This window comes from Uloborus diversus, chromosome 2 (assembly GCF_026930045.1).
Source record: "Uloborus diversus isolate 005 chromosome 2, Udiv.v.3.1, whole genome shotgun sequence".
Lineage (NCBI taxonomy): Eukaryota > Metazoa > Arthropoda > Arachnida > Araneae > Uloboridae > Uloborus > Uloborus diversus.
In genome coordinates, this window is record NC_072732.1 from 19,878,349 (window position 1) to 19,904,627 (window position 26,279).

Below are 26,279 nucleotides of genomic sequence, written 5' to 3' on the forward strand. Positions count from 1 at the left end.
AACTCATTTTCAATTAATTTTGCAGTTACCTCAATGCTCTCCCGGAACAGCGATATAAAAGTTACAAAAACCTTACAATTTGTAATTTAAAAAGAAAGTCTCAGCTTACAGCACAAAGTAAAATACAAAATGCAAAATAAGTAGTTTTTTTCCATTAAATGAACAAAAAGAAAAAAATGCATTATCTGCACAAGTATAAAAAAGGAATGTTAAAAATGAATATTAATTATAATCTAAAGTAAGAAAATAAAAGTTATTTTAAAATATAGAAAAATATTTAAGATCATTTTCAAACAGTTATTAGCATAAGATAAAGAAATACCTTTGTGCTGAACAGTAAAGTAAGAAATAACAACGTCAAAAAAAGCACAATTGCAGATTATAGCAGACACGTGTTTCGGCGTTACAGGGAACATCTTTTTCAATGCAAAAAGTAATGAGCTTATGGTGAAAAGACATCCGACAAAAGCCAAGAGCTAGATAAGCATACAGCTTAAAAGATAAAAATAGCGGATTAGCCAAACACCAATGAGAAAATTATAAACCGATAAGGAACCAATAGGAAAGCAAACAACGGCCAGGAGCTCTCTCTGAGGTACAGTAAAGCCGAAAGAAAGAATTCAATTGGACAAAGATTAAGCCAAAGCTTGAACAAAAAGAAAACATCAATAGTTGTGAACCGCAGGAAAGTGAAAAACACCAGGAAATGAAATAAACAAAAATTTTCAGAAAAAGGAAAAAATAAAGGTAAATACAGTGGTGGTAAAAGAAATTGCATCACCAGCGCCACAAAGGATAAGAATATCATCCCGATTGCACTCAACACACAGTCAAGCATCCCTTATCTCAGATGATTTGGGGATGTATTTCCGATCAAGGAGTTGGTGGGCTTCTCTTTGTGCAAGGAACAGTAAACGCTCAGGTGTATATTGCCATTTTGGAGGAGAAATTGCTTCCTGCTATCCGGGATCACTTTACTTCAGTTCCAAATGTCATTTTCCAGGATGATTCTGCTCCGTGCCATAGGGCAAAATTGGTAAGTAACAATTTTAAAACCTTTATCCTGTCATTAAACTTAAATTGACATGGGGTTAAGTAATTGCTTTTCTCTAAACTCTCACGCAAGTTCAAAAATGAAAAAATGAGCATGGGGTCACAGCAGTTTGCCTTGGCCAAGAAACAGCCCTGATCTACGTAAACAATTATCGGATTCCTGTTGTTAAATATTTATTTCATAAGTATTGCAGAGTTTCATATACATTCATCATTAATCAGTCGAAAAAACTTCTCACATATTCCCATTGTTATGAAAGTGTGAGGGTGACGCAATTTTTTTAGCAGCACTGTAGAAGAAAAGGAGGGAATGTCAACCATTACAAAAAAGTTAAAACTAAACAAAGCAAGATAGATAAAAATGAATGGAAAAATAAAAAAGTATTCAAAATAGAAAAAATGGATGGGGAAAGGACAGTGTTAAAGATTTGGGAGCCAGATATTGGAAAAATACGGAATTGCTTTAAGATCATTAACTAAGTTAGAACTGTTCCTCAAAATATAGAAAGATTCCCAAAAGTCAAGATCTGATGAATAGGGGCATTTTTGGATAATCTGATAAGAGTTAAAATCAAAAGAGTGATTCAAATCCCAAAACAATGTTGAACTATACTAGACTTATTTAATTGTTGTTTTTTCACATGATTTTGATGCTCTTTCAAGCGAAATTTTAAAGCACGCCGAGTCTGTCCAATATAGGCAAGTTTACAACTGCAATTAATTTTATAAATTCCACAACAATTAAGAGGGTGAATAGGATCTTTAAGAGAAGAGAATGAAAGTTTATTAATAGGAGAGAACACCACCTGGAATTGGAAACGTTTTAAAATCTTAGCATGGAAAGAATGGCAAAACAATCAAATTCTTTCCAATGAAGGTTCTGTTAAGAACATTAGCTTGGGATTTATTGGAAAGTTTTTTATAAATGGAATCAATCAAAGTTGGCAGGTAGTCTCTGTCAATTGCCACAACTTTAAGATAATTAAGTTCCGCTTTAAGAAGTTCCAATGAAGAACAAATATTGATTGCGAGATACACAAAAGAATTGAAAGCAGAATATTTTTGATTTGGAGGATGAGACGATAGTCCATGAGGAGGTAAAGAAACAGCAAAAGGTTTGCGATAAACAGTAGTTTCAAAACCAATTTCAGTACGAGAAACAAGTACATTAAGAAATGAAACGCAATTATTCCGTTCTTTCTCACAAGAAAACTGAATATGAGGATCAATGGAGTTTAAAATAGATAAAACCTCATCACTCTCAAACTGATTCTGGTTCATTACAACAAAACAATCATCAACATACCAAACATAAAATTGAAACCGCAGTTTTTGGAACAGCTTAACCTCAAAATAATGCATGTAAATATCACTAAGAATGGAGCTAAGTGGGTTTCCCATAGCCAGACCATCTAACATAATATAAAATTTTCCATTAAAAACAAAAGAACATTGCTTAAGACAGGTACCAGTAAGGAAAATCAAATCCTCAATTTCCATATTGGTGAAATGAAATTCAGAAAGTCTTCTACGAAGGCATAACAATGAACCCTCGATAGGAACGTTTGTAAATAAAGAGTTAACATCAAAAGAAGTCATAAAAGAATTATTTGAAACAAAATTATGGATTTTTTTAACAACTGTTGTGGAATTTATAAAATTAAATGTAGTTGAAAACTTGCCTATATTGGACAGACTCGGCGTGCTTTAAAATTTCACTTGAAAGAGTATCAAAATTATGTGAGAAAACAACAATTAAATAAGTCTAGTATTGCCCAACATTGTTGGGATTCAAATCACTCTTTTGATTTTAACTCTTATCAGATTATCCAAAAATGCCCCAATTCATCAGATCTTGACTTTTGGGAATCTTTCCATATTTTGAGCAACAGTTCCAACTTAGTAAATGATCTTAAAGCAGTTCCACATTTTTCCAATTTCTGGCTCCCATATCTTTAACACTGTCCTTTCCCTATCCATTTTTTCTATTTTGCATACTTTTTTATTTTTCCATTCATTTTTATCTATCTTGCTTTGCTTATTTTTAACTTTTTTGTCATGGCTGACATCCCCCCTTCCTTCTACTATTTATCTTTATTTTTTCCTTTTTGGAAAATTTGTTTTTGTTTATTTCACTTTCTGGTGTTTTTTTCTTTCATGTGGTTCACGATTATTGACATTTTCTTTTTGTTTAAGCTTTGGCTTAATCTTTGTCCAATTGAATTCTTTCTTTCGGCTTTACTGTACCTCAGAGAGCTCTTGGCTTTTGTTTGGTTTCCTATTGGTTCTTTATCCATATATAATTTTCTCGTTGGTGTTTGGTTAATCTGCTATTTTTATCTTTTAAGCTGTATGCTTATCTAGCTCTTGGCTTTTGTCGGATGTCTTTTCATCCATAAGCTCATTACCTTTTGCATTGAAAAAGGCGCTTCCTGTAACGTCGAAACACGCGTCTGCAGTAATCTGCAATTTGTGCTTTTTTTGACATTGTTATTTCTTACTTTAGTTATTAGCATGCTCAAATTTAGTTCTGTTACATGAAGAGATGATACCTGTTGTACTTGAAAACCTTCGAATCTAGATACTAATGTTGGCACAAATTGATTTGAGGAATCATCTACTCCAATTAGGGCTAACTTTCCATGCCTGCCATTTCCACAAGAGTATAACTGTCCCCTGTCTAGAGAAGCATATGAAAAAATGAAATTCTTAATAGAAGCAATTTAAAATATAATAATGCTTTTTAAGACTTAAAAAAAAAAAAAAAAAAAAAAAAAAAAAAGATTGATAAAGAATAAAAGATGGGGAGAAAAATCACTCACACTTAATAGTTGAATAAGTATGCACCCAGGTAATTTAGTAGGGGTAGGGGGAAAATTCACTGCAGATTTATCAATTTAATTTGCTATTTAGCTTATATTTTCTTGTAAGTAAGAAATAAATTTCAGGACATTTGGCATTTATCAAAGCAGTTCAATCAAGTTGTTAAGATGAGAACTCATTTAAAAATTTCTTAAGGATGAAACCTCATTTATTTTCAAACCAAATTGAAGAGTTTAAATGAAATGGTAACACATAAATACAAGAAAGTTTCTATGCTTATCATTAAGTTTAACTCACAAATTTAACTTCAGTGTGTATTTTGAATCAAATTGACACTTTGTGATTAAATAGTAAAAATTAAAAAAAATCTTTTTCCATTTCTTTATTTTTTATTATTAAGAACTTACAGAACGCTTAAGAAATCTCCCCCTTCAAGCATTATGCTATAATCAAAATAGTTATAAAAATAAAAAAAAAGAAAAAGAAAAAAAAACTAATGCAGAAGAAAATACTTTAAAGTTTGCAAGTTCATTTTGAATATCAAAACAAATAACCATTTATCTAAAGGTCAGAGACAAAAATCCAAACTGTTCTGTATCTGTCATTCATCTTAGAGTCATTAAAACATTATGAAAACCATTCAGTATAAAAAAAAAAATGTTACAATGAATTCTTATGTCATATGTTGTATACAAATGAAATTTCAAACATTTAACTATAATACTGTTAGTTATTATGTAACAAACAGGAAAAGTTTCATAGCAATTCTGATTTGTTACCAAACATTATGTACTAAATGTTGCTTTTTAAACTGTAAAGCACTTTACACTTGTTTTACTAATCAATAAGTTCAGGTACTTGTGATGTTTTTCTCAACCTGTCTTCTCTTTTTAAATTTTTAAAAACTTTATTCAAAAATGAACTCTTAAGGTCAAAACGTATAATGAAATTTTTTTTTTTTGGAAATTTGAAAATGAACTACGTAGTTTAACATGAAATAAATATTATTCTACTTATAAAGGTAACCTTTTACATATTTTTATACTTTGGTACTTATTTGGCAAGTATTTTTAGAAAATAAGAAGGTTGTACAAGACGACAGCATGACATCCGTTTAATTTTAAACCAAATCTGGAATAGAGGACAAGAAGAAAAAAAAAAAAAAAACTCACCAGAGAGAAAAGCAGTGTGGTTTTCCCCACAACTAGCTCTTGCAATTCTTATATTTTCGAGGAACACAATTTGATGGGGAGATGAAACTTCAAGGAGTCTGGTTCCTAATCCGAGCTGTCCTTCAAAGCCACTCCCAAAACTGTATGCTCTACCGTCAGCTACAAAATAATAACTCAGCATTAAAAAAAACCCAATTTCGTGTAAAACATGGAAAGAGTGCGAATAATTCCTGTATCCAGGCATAAAAGTGTAAAAGGAACAAAAAGTCTGAAAATATACAGAAAAAAAGAATTTTGCAATAAAAAAAAGTAAAATCTTATTTTGCATTCAAAAACTATGTATCTCAGTATCCTTTTTAAAAAATAAAATAAATAGTGCATGCTATTTTTGTATGCATAAATTAATGATTGTTAAAATAATAATATCACAACACATTAATAATTAACCACCATCACTCTGTGAAGGTAGCAATAGGTCACTGGAGTTCTACTGACAGAACTAAAGATGTGGTACAATCTTGGCTAAGTCTAACTTACTGTGTGTGATTATATATTAGAAAAAAAGGGGAAAACAAATGAGCAAGAGTAAAAAAAAAAAAAAAATTAAATGGCTAAAAGTCTGAAATTGTCTTTAAAAAAAAACAAAGTCTGAAAATCTTATTTTTGAGATGAATGCAGCATTGCTTGTGATGAAATTCAATGGACGGCATCAGCATGGTATAAAATATTCTCCTGTATTTTGATCAGACATTATTTTTTGCCCTTCCATGCCAATACCTTTCATGAAGGAACGATTGTCCTATCCTTGTCTCTTGACACCTACAGTTGGGTCTTAAACGTTCTTGTAATATTACGTTTGGTAAATCCTAATCAGTTGTCAATTGTACTTCTAAAAAGTGCATGGAGTTATTCATGAGAAAAATAAACACTATCATTGTCTCATGACATAATTTCAATACGAAATGACATATTTTCTGTCCTACGAATAGTTGGGGGTTGGGGAGCAATCTAATAAAATCGTGAAATAATTTTGACTTTAAGCTTTGAAAAGTAAAGTTTTTTTATTTTGTTCTAAGAAGACCATTATCTTACTCTAAATTTCCCTTTTCATGTAATGAGTACAAAACTTTACAGATATTTTGGGTAAAGTTTGCTATACCAATTGCAATCTTTTAGGAAACTAGTAATCTACTTGATCTGAACCAGTTTTCAAAATTTTTTTTTTCAAAACTAAAATCTTGTCTTCTTACTAGATCTAATGAAACAGAAGTCTAATAACTGTTATTGAGCATGGCAATTGACTAACCTAAATAACTTAAAAACATTTAAAGTACGAAATTATGCATAGAAAAGATTCTATGGTGACATTCTTTTCAATTTTATACAGTAAACAAAACATTAAATTACAATAAAAAATGCAATATCGTGGTTTTTTTCTGTGTTCATCAACCGAGTATTCAATATTTTCCATTGCTATCGCTAAAAATTTCATAAAAAGCTCCATTGGTCCAGTTAATTATTAGAACTCCAACCATGATAGTTTTTTCAGATGCATCATTTTCCACTCAACTGTGAAAATGCAAATGTATTCCATCTTTCAAATTAAGTCATAGCTACATACAGTCGACTCCCGCTACAACGCGATTCGACTTACGCGAAATGGCTATAACGTGAATTTTTCACCAGTAATGAATTTTACAGCTAGCGCGAATTTTTCGTCCATGACCCGAATTTTTTTGGAAGGAAGTACATCGGCTTCATTATTGGCTACTAAATATTGAATTTGTGAGTGTTATTACATCCCTTTAAGCACCACTGACAGCGAAAGTTCCCACATCGGATTAGTCTACGCATCGCGTTGTTAGTGCATCAAATAACCACTCAGTATCTTTCATTTATTGATTTTGTTCATTTTAAATATGAAAGTTGATAAATATGATGGCACCTTAGTGGCACTTTCATCTAAAGAGTTTGTGAAGATGGGAAGAAAAAGAAAGTTTCTGACTAAAAAAAACAAGGCTAAGATTCTCGATATGCTTGACAAACATTGACGGTAGCGCGATAATAAATATGAGTGAATCCTCCATACTTACAATTAAAAGTCAAAACAAAAAGATATCTGTAAAAGTTTAGAACTTAGTTTCAATATTGAAGCTTGCAGAGCAATCTATCAATGTAAATATTTTGAAAATGGAAGCTGCTTTTGTATTGGGGATTAAAGAGATCAGAAAGAGGGGCTGTTGCCATAAATTGAAACATTATAAAAGAAAAGGCGAAGCAAATCGTATTTAAAAATGTATTTAATAAGAATAACAATCTGATACTGGAGCATAAATCATCATTATTTTCATTTTTTAACTCATAAGTATTGTTACTGTATCTACCATACAGTACTATTATAGTGCAGCATTTTATTATTACTACATACTGTACATACCATGTTGTTTTATTTTATGTTTTTTCCTCCCATCGATCATTCATTTTGGGCATCTTAAAGTATTTCATGTTGAATAAAAGTTTTTTATTTTTTAAATACAATAAAAATTCAGTTCTTAAAGTAAGAAACTGTAGTGTATGGTTGAGGAATGCTTTAAAGAAGTTTGAGGGGTGTTTATAAGTGTCTAAAAGAATTCGGTATGCTTCTAAAAACAATTACATGCATATATTTTTTCCAAAACGCGAAATTTTAACTTACGCGAGGAGTCTTGGAATGCATCCCTTGCCTAAGTCGGGACTCGACTGTATTTCATTTTTGAAATTGGTTATGTGAAGCTGTATTTATAAAACCTACAAGTAGCAATCAAGTAGAGAGAAATTTAGACCATAAGGAATACAAGAAAACAAATTAAGTAAAGAATACATACATGTAAGGGCAACAGTGTGATTTCCACCGCAGGAGACCCACACTACCTTCTTATCAAAGGCAGGAACACAATGGACAGTGAGAGGACTTTTCTTCAGAGCATGATAAGGAAGTCCAAGCTTTCCCGATTCACCTTCTCCGCACGTATACAACTTCCCATCCACTGAAAACAAAAACAGACAATTCATTTTTAAAAGGGGTACAGTGAAATGCAGAGTGAAAAATTGCAGCGAATACCAATGCAATGAAATAAATGTTCAGTCCGGTTTTAATAACCAATACATCGCTTGAATTCTATTACAGTGAAATTCGCGTTCCAAGGAAACAATTTGAGGTTTCTTGAAGTTTGTTGTAACACAATTTTTACTGTATTTTTTTCATAAGGATCATGTGTTTTGAAATATTCAAAAGCTTGCTCAACTCTTAAAAAAATGACAGCCATTTTTTGGATACTATACATAATTTATTATTTGATCATGATATACCTTTCAAGCACATTATCTGAACTTCTTGTTTCATGCATTAATATGCAAAGGAAACACTGCTAAAATTTTAATTTTGATCAAATATTACATATATTTAATATATGCATATATAAATACATAAGCATAGAATTATTTCAAATCATTTCTATCATGGGCGCCCATATGCAAAATTGTAAGGGGGGGGGGACTCAGATATTTTAACCATGGTTCAGCAGGATATTTTCGCAATGAAAACCAGTTTCAGGACAGCTTACAGTCATTAAAATTGGACATTTTTAATCACTTATTAATTAATGGCTAAAGAAATATTTTTACATTTTTACAAAGAAAAAAGTACTAAAAACAAGGAAGTTCTAATTTCTGGGGGGGGGGGGGGGGCTCGAGCTCCCTCTTGCCCTCCTATATGGGTGCCCTTGATTTCTATCTATTTGTCGCAAAAGTACCGGAAAATACAACAATTTAGATCTTTCAATTAGAGCTTGTTTTTTTAAACAGCCAGAAAATGGAGCAATCATTGTTGAACAAGAGGATACTTTTGCTCCATCAGGACACTGAAGCTCCCGTTATGGGAACATTCTACAATTTATCCTCAAGAGTTAGTCTAACTTTTAGCACATCAGTGTGCTGGGTCTGAGAAACAAGTACAGTCATTTAGCGTAACTTTAAGCCTCAATATCTCTATTTTAAACTCATATTTTAATCTCTTTACTGTATATTTGGTATGAAAATGGAAGAATAAATAGTAAACTATTGTAAAGTTATCCAAAGTCAAGAAATAATGATTATTAAATACATTTAAAATGAATTATTAACCTGGTTTTAAGCTATCCTGACATTAAGAACCCCAATGGGTTGCGTCAAAAATGGGATGCTTAATAAATTATTTTAATAAAGCAGTGCAACTTTAGTTCAAAAACATTAAGTTTCTAAATGTTTGAAAAGTCTTTTTTTGTACTTGACAACATCACAAGATTTCGATTATTTATCTTTCATAGAATATTACAACGTATAGGAAGAGCACTTTCAACAACTTCAAAAAAACTCCTAAACAGTAATTTCAGAATGATTGGATAAGTAATTAGCTACAGTCCAAGAGCCCATGAGTGCCAGACCTATTCATAGTATAAAGGCCCAAAATTTTTCTGTGAAAGCACAACACAGCAGGTAAGTCAGGTTTGCCGTTATTTAAGCAGCATCATGCAGGCTTTGGCAGAGAACAGGTAGCTAAGGTGCGTAACATTGCTGCAAAAATTTATCATAGATTCATTCCATGTCACTAGACCTGATGGTCCCCATCCAATCATCTTGGATTAGGAGGACGTTTTAGAAAATTGCAGACATGCCTTTGAATCTAACCTACGCAAATTTCAACTTCCATGACACAAGTTATGCTATGAGGATATAGAATACCTCAAAAAGAAAAAAAAAAGTGGGCTCCAAAATGAAGTGGGCGCCATTTTGAAGATTTTATTGTCCCAAGATCCTCAGAATTGGGGTATTGGAAGCTGAAAAGTTGTATGGGTTGGTTTCAAAGCAGGGTTGGCTTTCTGCCGGCAGAAACTGGTTATAACCGGTAAAAACCGGCAGAAACTGGCAAACACTTAAAAGCGTCTTTAATAACTCAAGTAATTACTAAATGATATTTGTTTGGATAAAATAAAAAAATTAAACTTTATTTCACCATTTTAAAAAATAAAATCCTATGCTAGTGCCCTTGATTTAGTTCGGAAAGGGAACTTTTCAATTGCAAATGTTCGTAATATTTGGATTAATCTAACAAAGGACGAATATTCATATGAGTGCTTAGGAAAGAGGAGTGACATAGAGAATTAAACAGGCATTACCGATTGTAATATGCTCGCTTATATGCTTCATCTAAATTGCTTGTGATTGAAATTATCATGTGTTTCAAGAAGAAAGTGCCAGAATTTTACTTGTCGATATTAAGTTAGATTTTGTACCTATTATCACAGCTTTGCAAAACAAATAGGTTCCATTTCTCGAAACTTATTTTTCCAGTTAAATTTTTATTATTATCTCAATTACTACATGGTGGATCAGTTAAAAAAAGAAAGTTTCACAAACATTGCTTGTTCCTTGATGCATTGCCTGCTAGCTCTTCTGTTCGAGGAATATTCTAAAGTTTCTCATTTGTGCATATTAAATTGAGAAACTGTTTAGATTTTTTAAACCATCTTTCTAAAAGGCAACTGCGGGGTCTAAACAATGTAACATTTGATTTTGAATTTTGATAATATTGTAATTAAATTGCTTTGGTTAACAACTAATTATTTTATCCATGCATTTTTTATTGTATGTGATTAGTTAATTTTTTTGTCACATTGTGAGTTTTTGCCAGTTTCTGCCATAAATGTGGCAGAAAGTGGTTTTTGCCATGCCGGTTTTAACCGGTTTCTACCAGTGGTTTTAACCACCTTGGCAGAAACTTGCCAACCCTGTTTCAAAGGCATGTCGGCTTCTCTATAAAATTTCCTTCAAATCGGAGATGGTCAGGTGGAAATGACGAAGTCACTTGACACAGAATGACTTCAGTTTTTGACCCACCTTTTGCTACTTGTCTCCTGCAAAGCCAGCATGACTCAGCTTAAATAACAGCAAACCTTTCACCTTTTTTATCTGCTGTGATGTTCTTACGCAGAAAAACTTTTGGGCCTTTATACTATGACGTAAGTCTGGCACTCATAAGTTCTTACTCTACTAGGTACAATATTGCCAACTTTTTTTTTTTTTTTTTGAAAAATAAATAATAGAAAACAAACTTTATAAGTTAGCTGGGTTAGGGCATCACTTGACTTCCTAGAAAGTAATCTTTACTCAAAAATTTGAAGTGGTGTAAACTTAACCAGCAGGGCTCAAAGTTACCCTGAATGTCTAAAATACAGTAAAACTTGCATTTACCTGTAACAAATGCAGAGTGATAATAACCAGCTGATATACAGATAATATTGGACTCAAGATTCAGCTCAGTAGGAATCAAAATATGTCCTTTTTCAGGTCCAATCTGTCCTTCGGCACCACTTCCCCAAACATAAACAATTCCTTTGTCTGAAAGCAAGATGCATGTACAAATACATGTGTAAATAAAAAAAAAAAAGTTTAAAAACCTAAAAAAACATGCTTTTGTAGTAAAACGAACTAAAAAGTGAAAAATAATCTTTGAATGATAGTAGTTGACCAATCACTTAATTTTAATGTAATACAAAAAAGCGTGGGGTGCTGTCTATTTACATTTTTGCATGGACAACAAATGGAAGAAATTCAAGACAAAGCCCCCCACGCTTTTTTGTATTACATTAAAATTAAGTGATTGGTCAACTACTATCATCCAAAGATTATTTTTCCCTTTTTTTTTTCATTTTGCTACGAAAGCATGTTTTTTTTAAACTATTATTTTATTTTTCCGTTTTTTAGTCTTATGTTGGAGAATTATCAGGCAAAGTTTTTTTTTTTTTGTGCGGTATACGAAAATTTGAATAAGATTGGGACTTAATTGATGAAATTATTTATAAAACGAGTGCGAGGTAATATCTTAAAGTTAAGACAAGGGCACCCGATGGGAAGTTACTGTGAGTCATCGATGTATGTTTGCGGAAATCATATTTATATTACTTTGAAAATTTGAGATGCATTTGAATAAAAATTTTGTTTAACAATGGTCTGACCAGCAATGAATTTCCAATTGGAGGCTCACCTAAATTTTGGCATGAAATTAGTTAAAAACAATTATATTTCATGTTCTAATTACCTTGGAACATTGGAACAAATTTTGTCTGATGCAGAAAAATTAAAGGTTTTTGTAGATATTTTTAAATAATTTTTGCGAGCATTTTTTAATGTATTTTTAAAAATTTTTCTTTTTTCATTGTTGGATTTATGCCAAAATAGTGATTAAAATTGGAGGAAACTAACAATTAAAAGAGTTAATTAAATAATTTGATTATAGAGTATTGCATTGTCATCCGGTCTGAGGTGGCGTGCCGAATTTCAAAAGAATCCGATCTCAGGAAGTGGGCGAACTTGGAGCTGCAAGATTCCGTTACAAGATACATACATATTGGTGAAGCTAATAAAAGCGTGTTAAATTTTTTTTTATTTTTCACTTAATAATAATTTTTTCACATATACAGTAGACTCTTGCAATATTGCTCTCGGTAAATCACGAAATTGATAATGTTGTGGGTGCTGCCACGTTCTTGATATTTTGCAAAACATATTTTAAAATCATGTATTTTTTTCATTAGCAAAGTCTATATAGTGTTCATTGTCAACCTTTTTCAATACAATATTTACTACTGCACTAAGAGTACTTTATATTCCAGGAAAATCTATGCTAAATATTGGAGTGGAAAGTCTATTTAGGCAATAATTAGTTATCTTTTGTTTTTATAAAGGCACTCTACATGCACAAGATCCAAGAAAGAAAATTGTTGTATTCTTTGCATGCATATACCAAACATTTCATCTCTGTTTGTCTCCTAGCCAATGCAGGGATGTAAGGATAATGTGCAAATGGTGCAGGTTGAACATCAAAATATGACTTTATTTATATGCAGTTATATAGGAAGAAGAAATTCAGTTTTGGCAAACATTTAAATAGACTTTTTTAACAGACATTACAGTAACATCCCATCTATGGAATAGCATACAGGATTTCATACTTTGGTCAGTATAGCAGAAGGGTTGTAGTCTAGTCAGGTCTCTAATATCCGAGTCTCAAAAGTTCAATGTATGGTTCGAATTGAGGTGCTTTATTTGATTTTTTTTACACTTTTCAATAGCCAAAAAAATTATTTGCGTTAAAATCTGAAATCTTTCGTTCCCATAAAATTTCCTTAACTACATGCAGTAACATAATAAAAAGAAATTCAGAGGTTGTCAACAACACTTGCCAAGTAGCCCAAAATATTCAACAACTACAAAATATGGATTAAGAGGTGATTTAGAGATAACTTGATACATAAAAATATTTCAAATTGACATTGATTTGTCATGTTAATTTGATCATGCAAACATCCCATTTGGAATATCTGATGCAGTCATAAAAGGAGCTGTACAACTTGATGCCTTGTGAGTTGAAAATACAAAATTTAAACCTTATATGATAGATTTTTTGTTTTACATACATACACACGCACAAAAGCACATAAATACAGTTGTCACTACAAAACTCCTCGAAATGGATTCAAGTACAGTCAAAATGCATCTTTTGGGTTTCCTACAAATTTATACATAAAAACATACACAGGGCTCATAGCAAGTGGAAAAAAAAAATAGGAGTTTAAAAGGAAAAATATAGGAGCTTGATGGCAAAATATATAGGAGTTTGGCAGAAAAATATATACGAGTTTAAAAGGAAAAATATAGGAGTTTGGCAGAAACATATATAGGAATTTCGAAAAAGTATAGCATCAAGTATGTTTGGAGCACTGTACAAAAAAAAAAAAAAAAAAAAAAAAAAAGAGCCAGTATCAATACAATTCTATTTTGCATGAACTCGGCAATGTGAAGAGTCACAGATATGAAAGCAAATGAATTTTTGTATCCACTGTCGCTTATATGAATCATGTTTGTTTAGCACAATTTTGATTCAATTATGCAAAATTGTGTGTGCGTGTTTTTCTTTTTCCTTTTTTTTAAAACGTGGAATCCTACATACAATTTCAGAGAACTTTATTAAATTTTTGGTCAAACGAGAGATTATTAGAAGTATACTGCATAATCAATAACCATTCTCTGGTTATTTGAAGAATTTAATCTCAAAACAGTATGAAAAAACAATTAGAAAATTCAGATTTTTAACTTACGTGCTTCGAAAAATGTATCTCTTACTGACTGCTAAAACTAGGTAATAATTAATTTGGGCATTCTTTTTCCAATCTCATAAATTTACCTTTAGTCCTCGGTATTGGTACCTCATTGTTTCAATGCTAACATTAACAATGAAAAGTTCCGTCTACTCCATGTCTCTAACGTCTCACTGGTGTTGTTGGACATAGCGTGAGACAATCGTTACAAAAAGTGAGCAACATTCTGTCTCCCCTTCGTTTCACTATTTATAGAAAAAAAACCTGCTAAACAAAGGCAAAGAAATAAAGACTGCTAATGCACCACGTTTGTGGGAGAAAGAGAGAGAGAAATTGTCAGTCTCATATGCTTCATTTATTTAAGCGGCATGTTTGATTCAAATATTCTGCAATTTTTTAATGTTAAAACCGGATTTCATTTTGTTTTTGAGGAATTGATTCCTTAAAGTGGCTGATTCAATTATATATGTACATACATGTATAAAGGGTGAATTTGACCTAATCTGCCAAACGAAAAGTGGTGTTAGAAGAGTCCAAGTGGAGCATAGAATAAGCCATTATCCTCTGCAATTTGTAACCGTAATCAAGTAAATAGAAAAAAACGAGCCAAAAAAAAAAAAAAAAAACGGAGATGAAGACAGATTTTTGCAATTCTTGGAAAATTCAAAAAAAAAAAAAAAATAAAAAAATAAAAAATAAAAAAATAAATAAATACTTATTTGAAAAAGCAAACAAAATCCTATAAAACAACACTTTTTTCAACGAGATAGTTACATTTTTCAGCGAGCTACAAGCTTTGAAACATTTGAAGTACTCAAAGTTGAATTAATACAAAAATCTGTACACAGCATTTTCAAAAACAATTGTTTGAGCTACAACCGGTCATTTGAACTACATGTAAAATTATATGTGATAAAATCAAAAGCTTTCAAAATATTTACAGAAATACATTTAAAGATAACATGTTATCCTTTTAAAAGTACAAAGTAAACTCATTAAAAAAATTTGAAAACAAGTTAAAAGTTGCTAGTAAAGCCATCTATATTTTGTATGTTTTATTAAAATAATCAAACAGAAGTTTAGTACATATGCCAACATTAAAGATGTAAGACTGCACAGGGCAGGGGAAAAAGAAGAAAAAAAAATGGATCAAGTTTTTTGCATTTTTGGGTAGCATTTAAAATTTGACAAAAAAAAAAAAATATATATATATATAGGAGTTAGTGAGAAAATATAGGAAATATAAGAGAATATCTGACAAATTGTGAAAATATAGGAAATATAGGACTATGAGCCCTGCATACAGACATTCCAAAAAAAGAATTAACCCCCCCCCCAAAAAAAAAAACATGTCAAACCTCATTTAGGGGTAATTAGGATAAATATTTTTTGATACTTGAACAAAAAATCTTTTTGTTAAGACGATATACTTCCGCTTCTCAGCACAAGGAAGTAAAAGGTGCATGTTTTTATGTAGTTTGGATTGTTTACAATTTGAAAAGATGTTGTAGTCAATTCCCATGCAAATTCGTTCTGTGGACGTCGTCCGCTGGGCACGATTTCGATTGACTTCATCGTTAAATCAACGAATCAGCACGTGCCGAGTCGGAACGTATAAGACACGTGTGTTTGGAGCAATGAATGAGATGGTAGTTGTGAGCTTTGAGTGAGTTAATGGATGTTGAAAGGGAAGCTCGTTTTTTTGTTAATTCTATTTGGCGATTCTGACCTTTTAGTTGCCTTTTAAATAGTTATGTGTGTTGGTATGTCTTAAGGTAGCAACTATAGGTAAACAGTGAATTGACAGTTACAGTTAGCTATAACACTGAATCATTTGAAAATTTAGATATTAGAGTATTATTTGACCTCTTTAAGACTTTAATTATTTTGTGCTGTAGGAAATTGTTCCTCAATTATATTTTTGCTATACAACTTGTGGGATCTACTGATATCAAATTCTAACATATTTTCCCCATCCACTGTCATCAATTCAACTCTACACTGTGGGTCTGGGGGTGATACTTTTGGGAAGGGGTTTTTCTTTGGTGGTTTTGGCAACAGAGGTAAGGAGGAAAAAAGCACAAGGTGGAAAGAGGCTGGAAAAAGGCAGGAGAAGAAAGCCATGAAGCCATGTGGGGAGTGAGATAAAAATCCCAAGGTTTGTAAAGGAAGTGTCCTACCAAGAAAAGTATGGAAGAGGCTAGCATATACAAGGCATAAGAAGGTTGAATAAGAACCAGAAAGGCCCCCTTGAAATGGAATCATCCTGATGCAGTCTGATTACAGTGTGGAACGTGGAGCTAGGGTGGCCATTGTGTGGAAAGTCACACAGGAAAGTATTCTGGTGTAACCTACCAAGTTGCCTCCTTACCCAAGCAGAACCCTCCTCATAAGGTATGTCATTTGCAATTTATAATATCAAAAAAATAAATGACTGAATTGCCATAGATTTGAATCATAATTAATATACCCCCTTATAAAATTTGTGTAGGGTTGAGACCTCTTTGTCCCTTTTTTATTGAAATCAATGTATGATGGAAAATAAATGTTTGATGGATTCCCTCACCTTGCTGAACCTGTTTTAAATAGTGGAAACACAACACGAAGTTTTTAAATTTGTAATATACATTGCTTAGAATTAGAACATGTGCGTATTAGTTTTGTTTAGTTGTTCAAATAAATGATGACATTCTAAAAAAAGTTATTTTTTCGAGATTACATTAAATGTTGGGAAATATTTAAAAAGAATTTCCTAACAAGAATAGAGTAAATTTCAATCGCAAAGAATTTTTCGGATAGCCTGAGTTTTCGTTAATTCGAGGTGGCGTGAGCTCCAATTACCTCGGTTTTTCTAGACTCCACTGTGATAGGAGTTTGATCTAAGGAGTGTTTACTGTATTTATAATTTGATTTTAGAAAAAAGAAACATCACCTACCAGTGAGGGCCATGGAATGGTCTGCTCCTGCACTGAGCATTTTAATGGTAATTCCTTCAAGGCCTTGAACCCGTACAGGAGCATCATGTACAGGTTGCTCATCAGCAGAGCCAAGCTGACCTTCACTGTTGGAACCAAAAGCATATACATGACCTCCATCTAAAGAAAAATCATGATTCATTATTTCATAACATTTAACCCAATCAAAAAACAAGTATTTTTATTTTATAAAAAGTAACTAATTAAAAAATGCACCACCCTTTGGAATGTGAATGAAATGATGCAGTAACGTAAATAAAGCACAAATCACCAGGAAAATGCTGCAAACAGCTATATCAAGGAGACTATGGAGCAGTGCCGTATTTACGTAGGGACTTACTGGGCTATACTGCCGCGTGCAGGTAAAGGGCAGTAACTCCAAATTTTTCATTTTTCATTTTTTTGCATTTTTGTCATCTATTGTACGTTATCATTATTGTACAAGCTCGCTTATTTGGTTTCCGCTGAAAAAAAGGCCCGAAAAAGACGTCTAATTCCAACATGTCCCTATTGTTAGTATTGAATACAAAACGCGTTTCTTCAAATATCTCGAAAACGCATTTCTGCAGATACTGCCGTTTACCAGCACACGGCTGTATAGCCCAGGGCGGCATAATGAAGGGGGCGGCAATTTTTCCCATACCTTTTTTTTTAAACCGAAAAACTTTTTTTTTAGTCATAAGGTCATAGGAGTGGCCTTTCATGAGTTCTTTCATAGGATGACCAACCAATTTTATATTTACATACTAACTGCACAGATAATTGCCTGCTTTGCATCTCAAATCAATTTTAAATTGTAATTTGCTAACTGTATAACAGTACATTATTATCATTACATTACATTTAGCAATATCTAAAACTTCAGAAACTTCTGTTGTTTTTAAAGATTGACATTCTTATGACTAATCTTATGGAATAAAAAAATTAATTAAATAAATAAAAATATCATCAATTAAAAAAAGTAAATTAAGTACTATAATGAAATGCTTCAAGACGATAATTATTATCACTTAGAATTAGCTATTATAATTTTGTTAGTTTAATGTTGATCATTATTATTGAATTTCGAATTTGATTTTGACCAGATTTCATTAAAAAACTAGCTGCTTGCCCGGCATTGCACGGGCTACTTAAAAAATGAAAGAGATGTCCAATTGATGTTTTTGTATTACTCTGACATCAGTTTATAAAGCGCTAAGGAGTAAATAAATACGTGTAATGCAAGGTTTACAAAACACCAGTAGAGCATATTTTTGGCAAAAATCTCTTTAACGTTAATCATAGTTATCAATGATACAAGTTATGAGTATTTTCAATTAGCACAAAAGATGAAAATATATGCATTATCAACTATAATCTGTGTTCACGTTAAAATGAATTACATCTGATAGACTATATCTGAACTATTTATGTACAATTACAATCAGCTTTTTACATAGAATGACACATACTTTTTGGTTGATTACGTGAAACTAAAGCACCAAGACTAAATAACTACTAATAAGCATTAATTCAATACCAAGTCATCAGATTCCAATTTAGCTTTAGTTAAAATCCTTAAAAACAATCTTTTTTGTTCAACTCTGTTTCACAAAGAAATCCCAACAATCTTAATTTAACATGTTCTTTTAATGATATAAACTGTATTTTGAAAATAGAAACAGGAAAGAAAAAGAGACTTGTTACAATTCGAGAACTCATCCATGTGATGGGAAAAAGTCCAACAAAATAAACATAATTAGTCGCACATCCTAAGTGTACCAAAATATGAGGCCGGTGAATTATAAACTTACACTACAATCAACAAACATAGCTAAATAAACAACTTTCATATGCTGAAAAGAGTTAAGACTGTTGAATGTAAAAAATAAAAAAAGAACAGACGATAAAATAAAGGCTATGTCTGAATAGGGCAACCAATTTTAAACTAATTTAAAATGAAATTCTAGATTTAAACGTTGTTTTAAGATTTGGACAGCAGCCAAAAAAATCTCTTTTAAAACAATTATTAGAATTTGACTTGCTCACGCATATGCAAAATGGCAACAGGAAAGAAATAAAAATTCCTGAATAACGTTATGTTAATTAACGTTTTAATTAATATTTCTGCTAATTAAAGTCGCACAATTACGAGCTTGGTCCTATTGTTTTCTTTGGAAAATTTCGAATTGATCGGTATCTCGTTTGACTCTCGATTCGCAGCGGTTCTCGAGAAGATCGATCTTCAGACAGACAGACGGACGCAAACAGATTTTAATATATGGTAGATTGATTTAAATTCAAAAAAAAAGCCGATTCAAAATTTTAAAAGATCAGATTATTTAAGTATTAAAAAGAAATTGTGATTTTCCCCCCAACTCTGTAAATTAATACAACTAGAGGGCTGCCAGTATCAAAAGCCCGGGGGCGGCTTCACATCCAAATAAGCAGCTATTCGAAACCTTTAAATGCTGAGTTTTCTTATCTTAAAGCAGTGACTTTGGACTGTGGCTACTTTCCAACATCATTCAGTCTATTAATTTAAGGCTAATTAAGCTCTCTATGAGCAATCATTTCTTACAAAATGACACATAAACTATGAGAAGTAAACTCCCGATTATACGCGGAACAGGGTGGCAGGAACAGCAGATAAGCAAATTCCATGCAACGACACAAAATATGTATAAAATCAATGTAAGTATATGCAAAGGTTTTTTTTTTTTTATAGCTGCCCTTATCCCTCCAAATTAAGTAAATAAAACTAGATTTAAAAAAAAGTGAACATGGGGTACAAAGTTTCAAAATGTCAGATTTTGCACTAAAAATCAATACACATAATGGCAAATCATAACTTGAAAAAAAAAACCCATACCTGTAGCAACTAATGTATGAGATCGGCCGCAAGCCACCACAGTAGCTCTTTCACCTTTTAGTGCTGTTTCAATAAATAAATAAATAAATATAATAAAAATAAATAAAGAAAAAAGAGCATAGATGTAATAATTAGCAGGACAGGTTAAGTTACGTATCAAAAAATGAAGGTACTTTAATGCAATTAGGATTCATTAGTTTCACTTTTAATTATATCATTGAAGACAATAACAGGGTTTTTAAATATTCAACATCAAAATCATTGGTAGCATAAATAAATGGCTAAAAATCTGTTGAAAATGAAGTTTAGAAAGAAAATTTCAACTGGTATTGCATTTTAAACAAATTTACTCAACAAAAATCACACTAGTTTAGCAAAAATCATTTTTTTTTTCCAACAACATGTGCATATGGCTTCCCATTGAATTTCACTCAAATCTAATATTTTAACATTAACTAACAGAAAATAAAATTCAAAAACTCAGAAATGAGTTTACATTAACAAAATTTGAAAATTTCATTACAGTAAAAGTTTGACTATCTGGAAAGTCAGGGAAGAGCTGAATTCCAGATATGTAAACTTTCTGAATAGTTGAATATGGGACAAACATACTTTAAATTATTAAGCGTGATAAGGTTACAAGAAATCAAAAAGAGACATTTAATGACATTGTTTGGAAATATACAATAATTATCAAATATTGCAACTGAAAACAAACCTATGCATAAAAACTACAAAAGCAAAAAAAGGACCATTATCATACAGAAGTATAAAACTTACACAGGTTTGATATAAGTTGATACTGTCAGAAATATTGAGCACTGAATGCTAAATATTAGGAAACAAATAACTGAAGATGGTTATTGCAGATAAGGGCAATTCAACCGTCACGTGTTGGACAAAAATACGCTTAAATTTCTTTAACATTTCGTCATATCTCTTAATATTTTAATGAAATAGGGGTAAGCAATTTTTTAAATCATTACATCTGATACAAAGATACTCCTCTGACACAATTATGCTTTTATTAAACAATTTTTAGCCTACTTTCCCAGTAAAAGTCAGAAAAAGAAGAAAAAAGCATGAAAGAAGGCTTAATGCATCTTAAAAATATCGCAAAAAACAAAAAACAAAAAAAGTCAAAAATAAATAAAATAATTAAATAAATATTGAAAAATTAAAAATTGGAAAGTAGGGTATTGAGATGGGGGAAAATGTCTGTCGGTCTGTCTGTCTGCCCCCCCCCCCCCCTAATAACTTTTGAATGAATAGTCCGATTCGAACGAACTTTTTCTTTGTTCGAAAGATCTCGGAGAGGACACCTCATTCCCATATTTCACTTTATGATTTGAACTATTTTTTGTTCAATTTTGAACAGTTCAAAAAAACTTAACATTAGCGCCTACGGGGAAATTCAAGGCAATTCCGAACTGTGAGGCGAATTTGCTTCAAACAAACTTTGTAGGAAAAAGCGTTTGATGAAAAACTTGTATATAAAATATCTTTTTGATTTGAACAATTTTCCGTTCAATTTTGAACAGTTCAAATCCCTTAACATTAGCGCCTACGGGGAAAATGAAAGTCAATGTAAATTCCGTACTTGAAGGCGGATTTACTTCAAACAAATTTTGTTGGAAATAGCTCTTGACGCCAAACTCCAGACTTCGACTCCGAGAATTTAGGGGCACTTGACTCCGACTCCTGTGCCCGACAATTAATCGGACTCTGACTCCCCAACTTCGACTCTGACTTCGTAGCCTTGGCAAAAATTTATACACGGAGGACAAATGACTGACTCCGATTCTTAGATATTCGACTCCGACTCCTTTATCTCAAAATGAGATTGACTCTGACTCCGCAGCTATGGTTTTGACTGTGAAATAATTATTGTTGATCTGACTTGTTTTTATTTTACGCTAAAGTTTTAATTTAGGTATTCAGTTTTCGGCGAATAAACTCGAAGTCATTTATGTTTCTACATAAAGATATGCGCAGACGATTTTTTTTTTTTTTGACAATGAAAATTATTTTTTTAAGTTGACATTTTATTGTTTTTATTTGGTAAGTGCATTAATTCATTTAAAAAATTGTTTTTGGCAACAGGGGAAAAAGAAACCATATTTTTATTATTTTGAGATGATGTATTTATTTTAATGAGCTTATGAATTTTAATTATAATTTTTTCGTTTTGAAAGCTGTTAAATATTTTTTTATTGGAAAAAAGTGTATTAGCTGCTTTGTTTAAAAATTGCTGCTTTTCTTTTTTTTTTTTACACATCGATTTTTTTAGATGAGTGAGGAATATTTTATTCCTAGAAATCAGCTTAAAGTATTTTTAAAATATGTTTGAAAAAATTCGCGGTTTTAGCTATTTTTGAGTATATTGATCAGGTACTAGAAAGTAGTATGGGTATACGGGAAAGTAGGCTCGTCTAGTTCTAGACAGAACTTCTTGTTTTATTTAAAATAAAATTTATTTACATGCGTTATGTGCGGGACATCCAAAGTCAACCTCTGGTAACTTGCTTCTGAATAAGCTAATATTTTTGCTCAATAAATACAGCAATAACGAAATAATTTGTAGATTTTGAAAGCTATGGTTCCAATGTAAAGGAAACATATCTCATTGGAAATAATTATTAAAACCATTGAAAAAAAATATGTATATGCCCATTCCATTGAAAATGGTCATTTTGTCCCGCACGTGACGGTTCCTATATTTCATTAAAAATAAATAATTTTTGAAGAAAGTTTTTGCTTAAGAAGTCACACATGCGTCTGTGATTCCTTAAGCAACAAAATTTTGTTCATCATCCTTTTAAATTATTACTTTTTATGAAATATATGAAGCGTCACCTGTGGAACAAAATTACCGTTTTCCGTGGAATGGCCCATAAAAGTACTAAAAAATTTCAGAAAACAATGTTCAAAAGTTGCACGTTAATGAAAGTCAAATTCAGCATGTGCTGGCATTCATGCATACTACCAACTTGGTAGTATTCAATATTCTATACCTTCCAATTTGGGAAAATCTCAATGAGTAAAATAATTTAAATATTCCAATAATAAATACCCAAATTAGATAAATTCTATCTACAATAAAGTTAAAGAAATTCAATACGTTTGGTGATTTTGCCGAAGCTTTTTTTAAAATGAATCATGCAATTTTCTGATCAGCCTGACGTGAAAAGAATCGATGTAATATTCGATAGATATGATTACCTTTCAATAAAATTTTTAGAGTCAAATTTGCGTAGTAAAGGCCAAATCATTAAAAACTACATAATTTCAAGTCATTCGACAAAAACTACAGACGATTGTAAAGCTTTCTTTTCAAGCCCTCAAAATAAATTACAGTTTATTAGGTTTATGTGCACTTATGCTCCAAAATATGCACAAATAAAAGACTGTGAACTGTACATTTGTGGAGGATTCGATGATGCAACAAAATATTTCAAACTACAACTTTATTTTATGAAGTATTTGAATTACAAAGCTGATTCTAGAATGTTTTGCGACATATTTCATACAGTAAGAAGTCAATCAACTGTTATTATCTTCAGCGTTCATACTGATGTATTCATTTTGGTAATTACTACGGGAAACAACTAATGAATGTTGTTTAGGTCTGTGGTTCGACGTTCTCATACGAAGAAGAATCTTCTACGGTGCCATTTAGATGCTGAATCCCTAGGAGAAAAATGTGCAATAGTATGCCATCATTACATTCTATAAGTGGTTGTGAAACTACCAGTAGATTTGGCAGTAAAATTCAATGTTTAAAAGCTGCAACTGAGCCCTTTGTACAAACAGCTCTTACATCTATGGGAAATCTTAATTTAAATAATGAGCAGTTAAAACAGTTAGATTTTTTTTTTTTTAAATTACGCCCACCATCGTTCTTTTAAACATAAGGTGTCTTGCTGTCCAGTATAACAGTGAAGTGGCTTCAAAGGGTGTTAAGGCCTGGAAGTCATCACAATTATGAATACAGTTGAACCTTGATATCTCGAACCTCCTTATCTCGAAACCCTTGATGTCTCGAAAAAACATTTTTTCCCTGCACTTTCTGTAAAAACCCCTATGTATTTTCCATAGTTATCTCAAAATTTACTTTTCGAAACCCTTGATATGTCGAAATTTTTGCGCAGAAGCAAGTTTCAGTTGTCATTTTTCTTTGGCAATTTTTGCAGTAAAACAAGTTCCAGGGGGACCAGTTTTCGTCTTTCTTCTTGGAAACTTTGTGATTAGGGGATTGAAGCAAGATAATAGGGAAGTGTTGGTATGAAAGGGGTGCTGTATTTTCCCCAGAGTTTAGAATCTTTGTGCATTTCTCTCGAACATGTTGTCCACTTTGAGGAAAGGAGGTTGATTTTTCGCCAGTCAGTTTTCAAGTGAAAACAGAAAATGAGTTCCTCATTTTCATCATTCTGCTTTTTTAGCTACTACAAAATGGCTGCTGAAAACTTTTTTGAATGTGGAGAGCTACTAGTTGAAGATAAGAATTTTTAAATTTTTAGGTGAAAAACAAAGTTGAAACTGTTGTTCATTTCAAAATCTCTTCCTGGTGCACAGGAAGAGATTTTGAAATGAACAATTATAAAATTTCAAATCTAGTAAAATATTGAAGACTACTTTATTGATCGAAATTCAAAGTGGTCTCATAGTACATATATAAATGCATATAGCATACATGTGTGTAATTGTGAGAGTTTCTAGTGCAATTTTTGTAAAACCTTGATAACTCAAAAACTCGATATCTCGAATTTTTTCCCCGTCCCGAGAGATTTGAGATATCGAGGTTATACTGTATCATGAAAAGAGGAGCAACTATAAAGATGCTCCCCTGTCATTGGAGAAGTCCCCTCACAGAGCACACAGAGAGGTGAATCTGCCAGGTTGATTTTATGTAAATGGGCCTGTAGATAGTCATGTCCAGTAATGGTTCGGAAAGAGGCAACTCCCAGGGCTCTGGGAAGGAGAGAAAGGTGCGTGCGCTGTTGACGTACTGACTGACTGACTGACGTACTGACTGAGTGACAGACTGACGTACTGACAGACTGACGTAATGACACACTCACGTACTGACTGACTGATGTACTGACTGACTGATGTACTGACTGACTGACGTACTGACTGACTGACTGACGTACTGACTGACTGACTGACCGACGTACTGACTGACTGACTGACGTACGGACTGACTGACTGACGTACGGACTGACGTACGAACTAACTGACGCACTGACTGACTGACTGACTGACGTACTGAGGTACTGACAGACTGACGTACTGACTGACTGATGTACTGACTGACGGACTGACTGACTGTCGTACTGACTGACGGACTGACTGACTTACGGACTGACTGACTTACGGACTGACTGACTTACGGACTGACTGACGTACTGACTGACTGATGTACTGACAGACTGATGTACTGACAGACTGACAGACTGACAGCCAAGGGCTTTCCGTCAGCTTTGTTCCTCAGGGCAGAGACGGTAGCATGTTGGATTTTGCTTGCGAGAAGTTGCTTAGCGTTTCTAAGTGGAACCGGGCGAGAAGGTGGATGCAGGGGCGCAGCCTCTTTAGCCAAGATGTCCGCTCGCTCATTTCCATAGATGCCACAATGGCCTGGGATCCACTGGAAGACGACCTCTCTTCCGGAACGCAAAAGAGAGTCAATGGATTTTTTTAGACTCAAGCTCAAGTTCTGAAGGATATAGATTGTAATCAGTAATGGTCTGAATCGCAGCCTGAGAATCAACAAAGAGAACAATATTTTGTTCAGCTGGTTCTCCAATGGATCTGATGGCCATAAAAATTGCATTCATTTCTCCATCGAAGTTATCCGCCCAAGTGTCGAGAGGCTCCTGAAGACTAAAATGCTTGGAGTAGGCACCGGCACATGCTCTACCAGCTGAAGGAGTGGCCGATCCGTCAGTATAAACCCTAAACCAATCCTGATCAGGGTACCTCTCGTGTATTGTGGCCAAAGCAATGGAGTACATCTCAGTCTGATGAGAATCTGATTTCTTGACAGGCTGTACCAGATCAAACCTAGCTGCAGCATATCTCAGAAGGCCAGTATAAGAAGATGGCCTATAGATGCCAAATCTGGAGTTGGAGACCTCAAAGGCCTCTGCAAGTCTTTGGCATTAAAAATGAAAAGAATGTTGAAATTTTAGTCTAGTATGTGGAAGAATGTAATCAGACCAGAAATGCTCTT

The 26,279-nt window shown here is 32.6% G+C and overlaps 1 protein-coding gene across 1 annotated transcript in view; it reads right to left on the reverse strand.

Moving 5' to 3' along the window:
* LOC129235100 (X-linked retinitis pigmentosa GTPase regulator-like) overlaps positions 1–26,279 on the reverse strand; it is a 54,132-nt gene that overhangs the window by 9,326 nt on the left and 18,527 nt on the right. Inside the window, exons 4-9 of the mRNA XM_054868785.1 lie at positions 20,048–20,110; positions 17,158–17,316; positions 11,316–11,462; positions 7,913–8,074; positions 5,049–5,207; positions 3,606–3,733 (exon numbers count right to left, since the gene is read on the reverse strand). Coding sequence (XP_054724760.1) covers positions 3,606–3,733; positions 5,049–5,207; positions 7,913–8,074; positions 11,316–11,462; positions 17,158–17,316; positions 20,048–20,110 — 818 coding nt within the window. The remainder of the gene's footprint in view (positions 1–3,605; positions 3,734–5,048; positions 5,208–7,912; positions 8,075–11,315; positions 11,463–17,157; positions 17,317–20,047; positions 20,111–26,279) is intronic.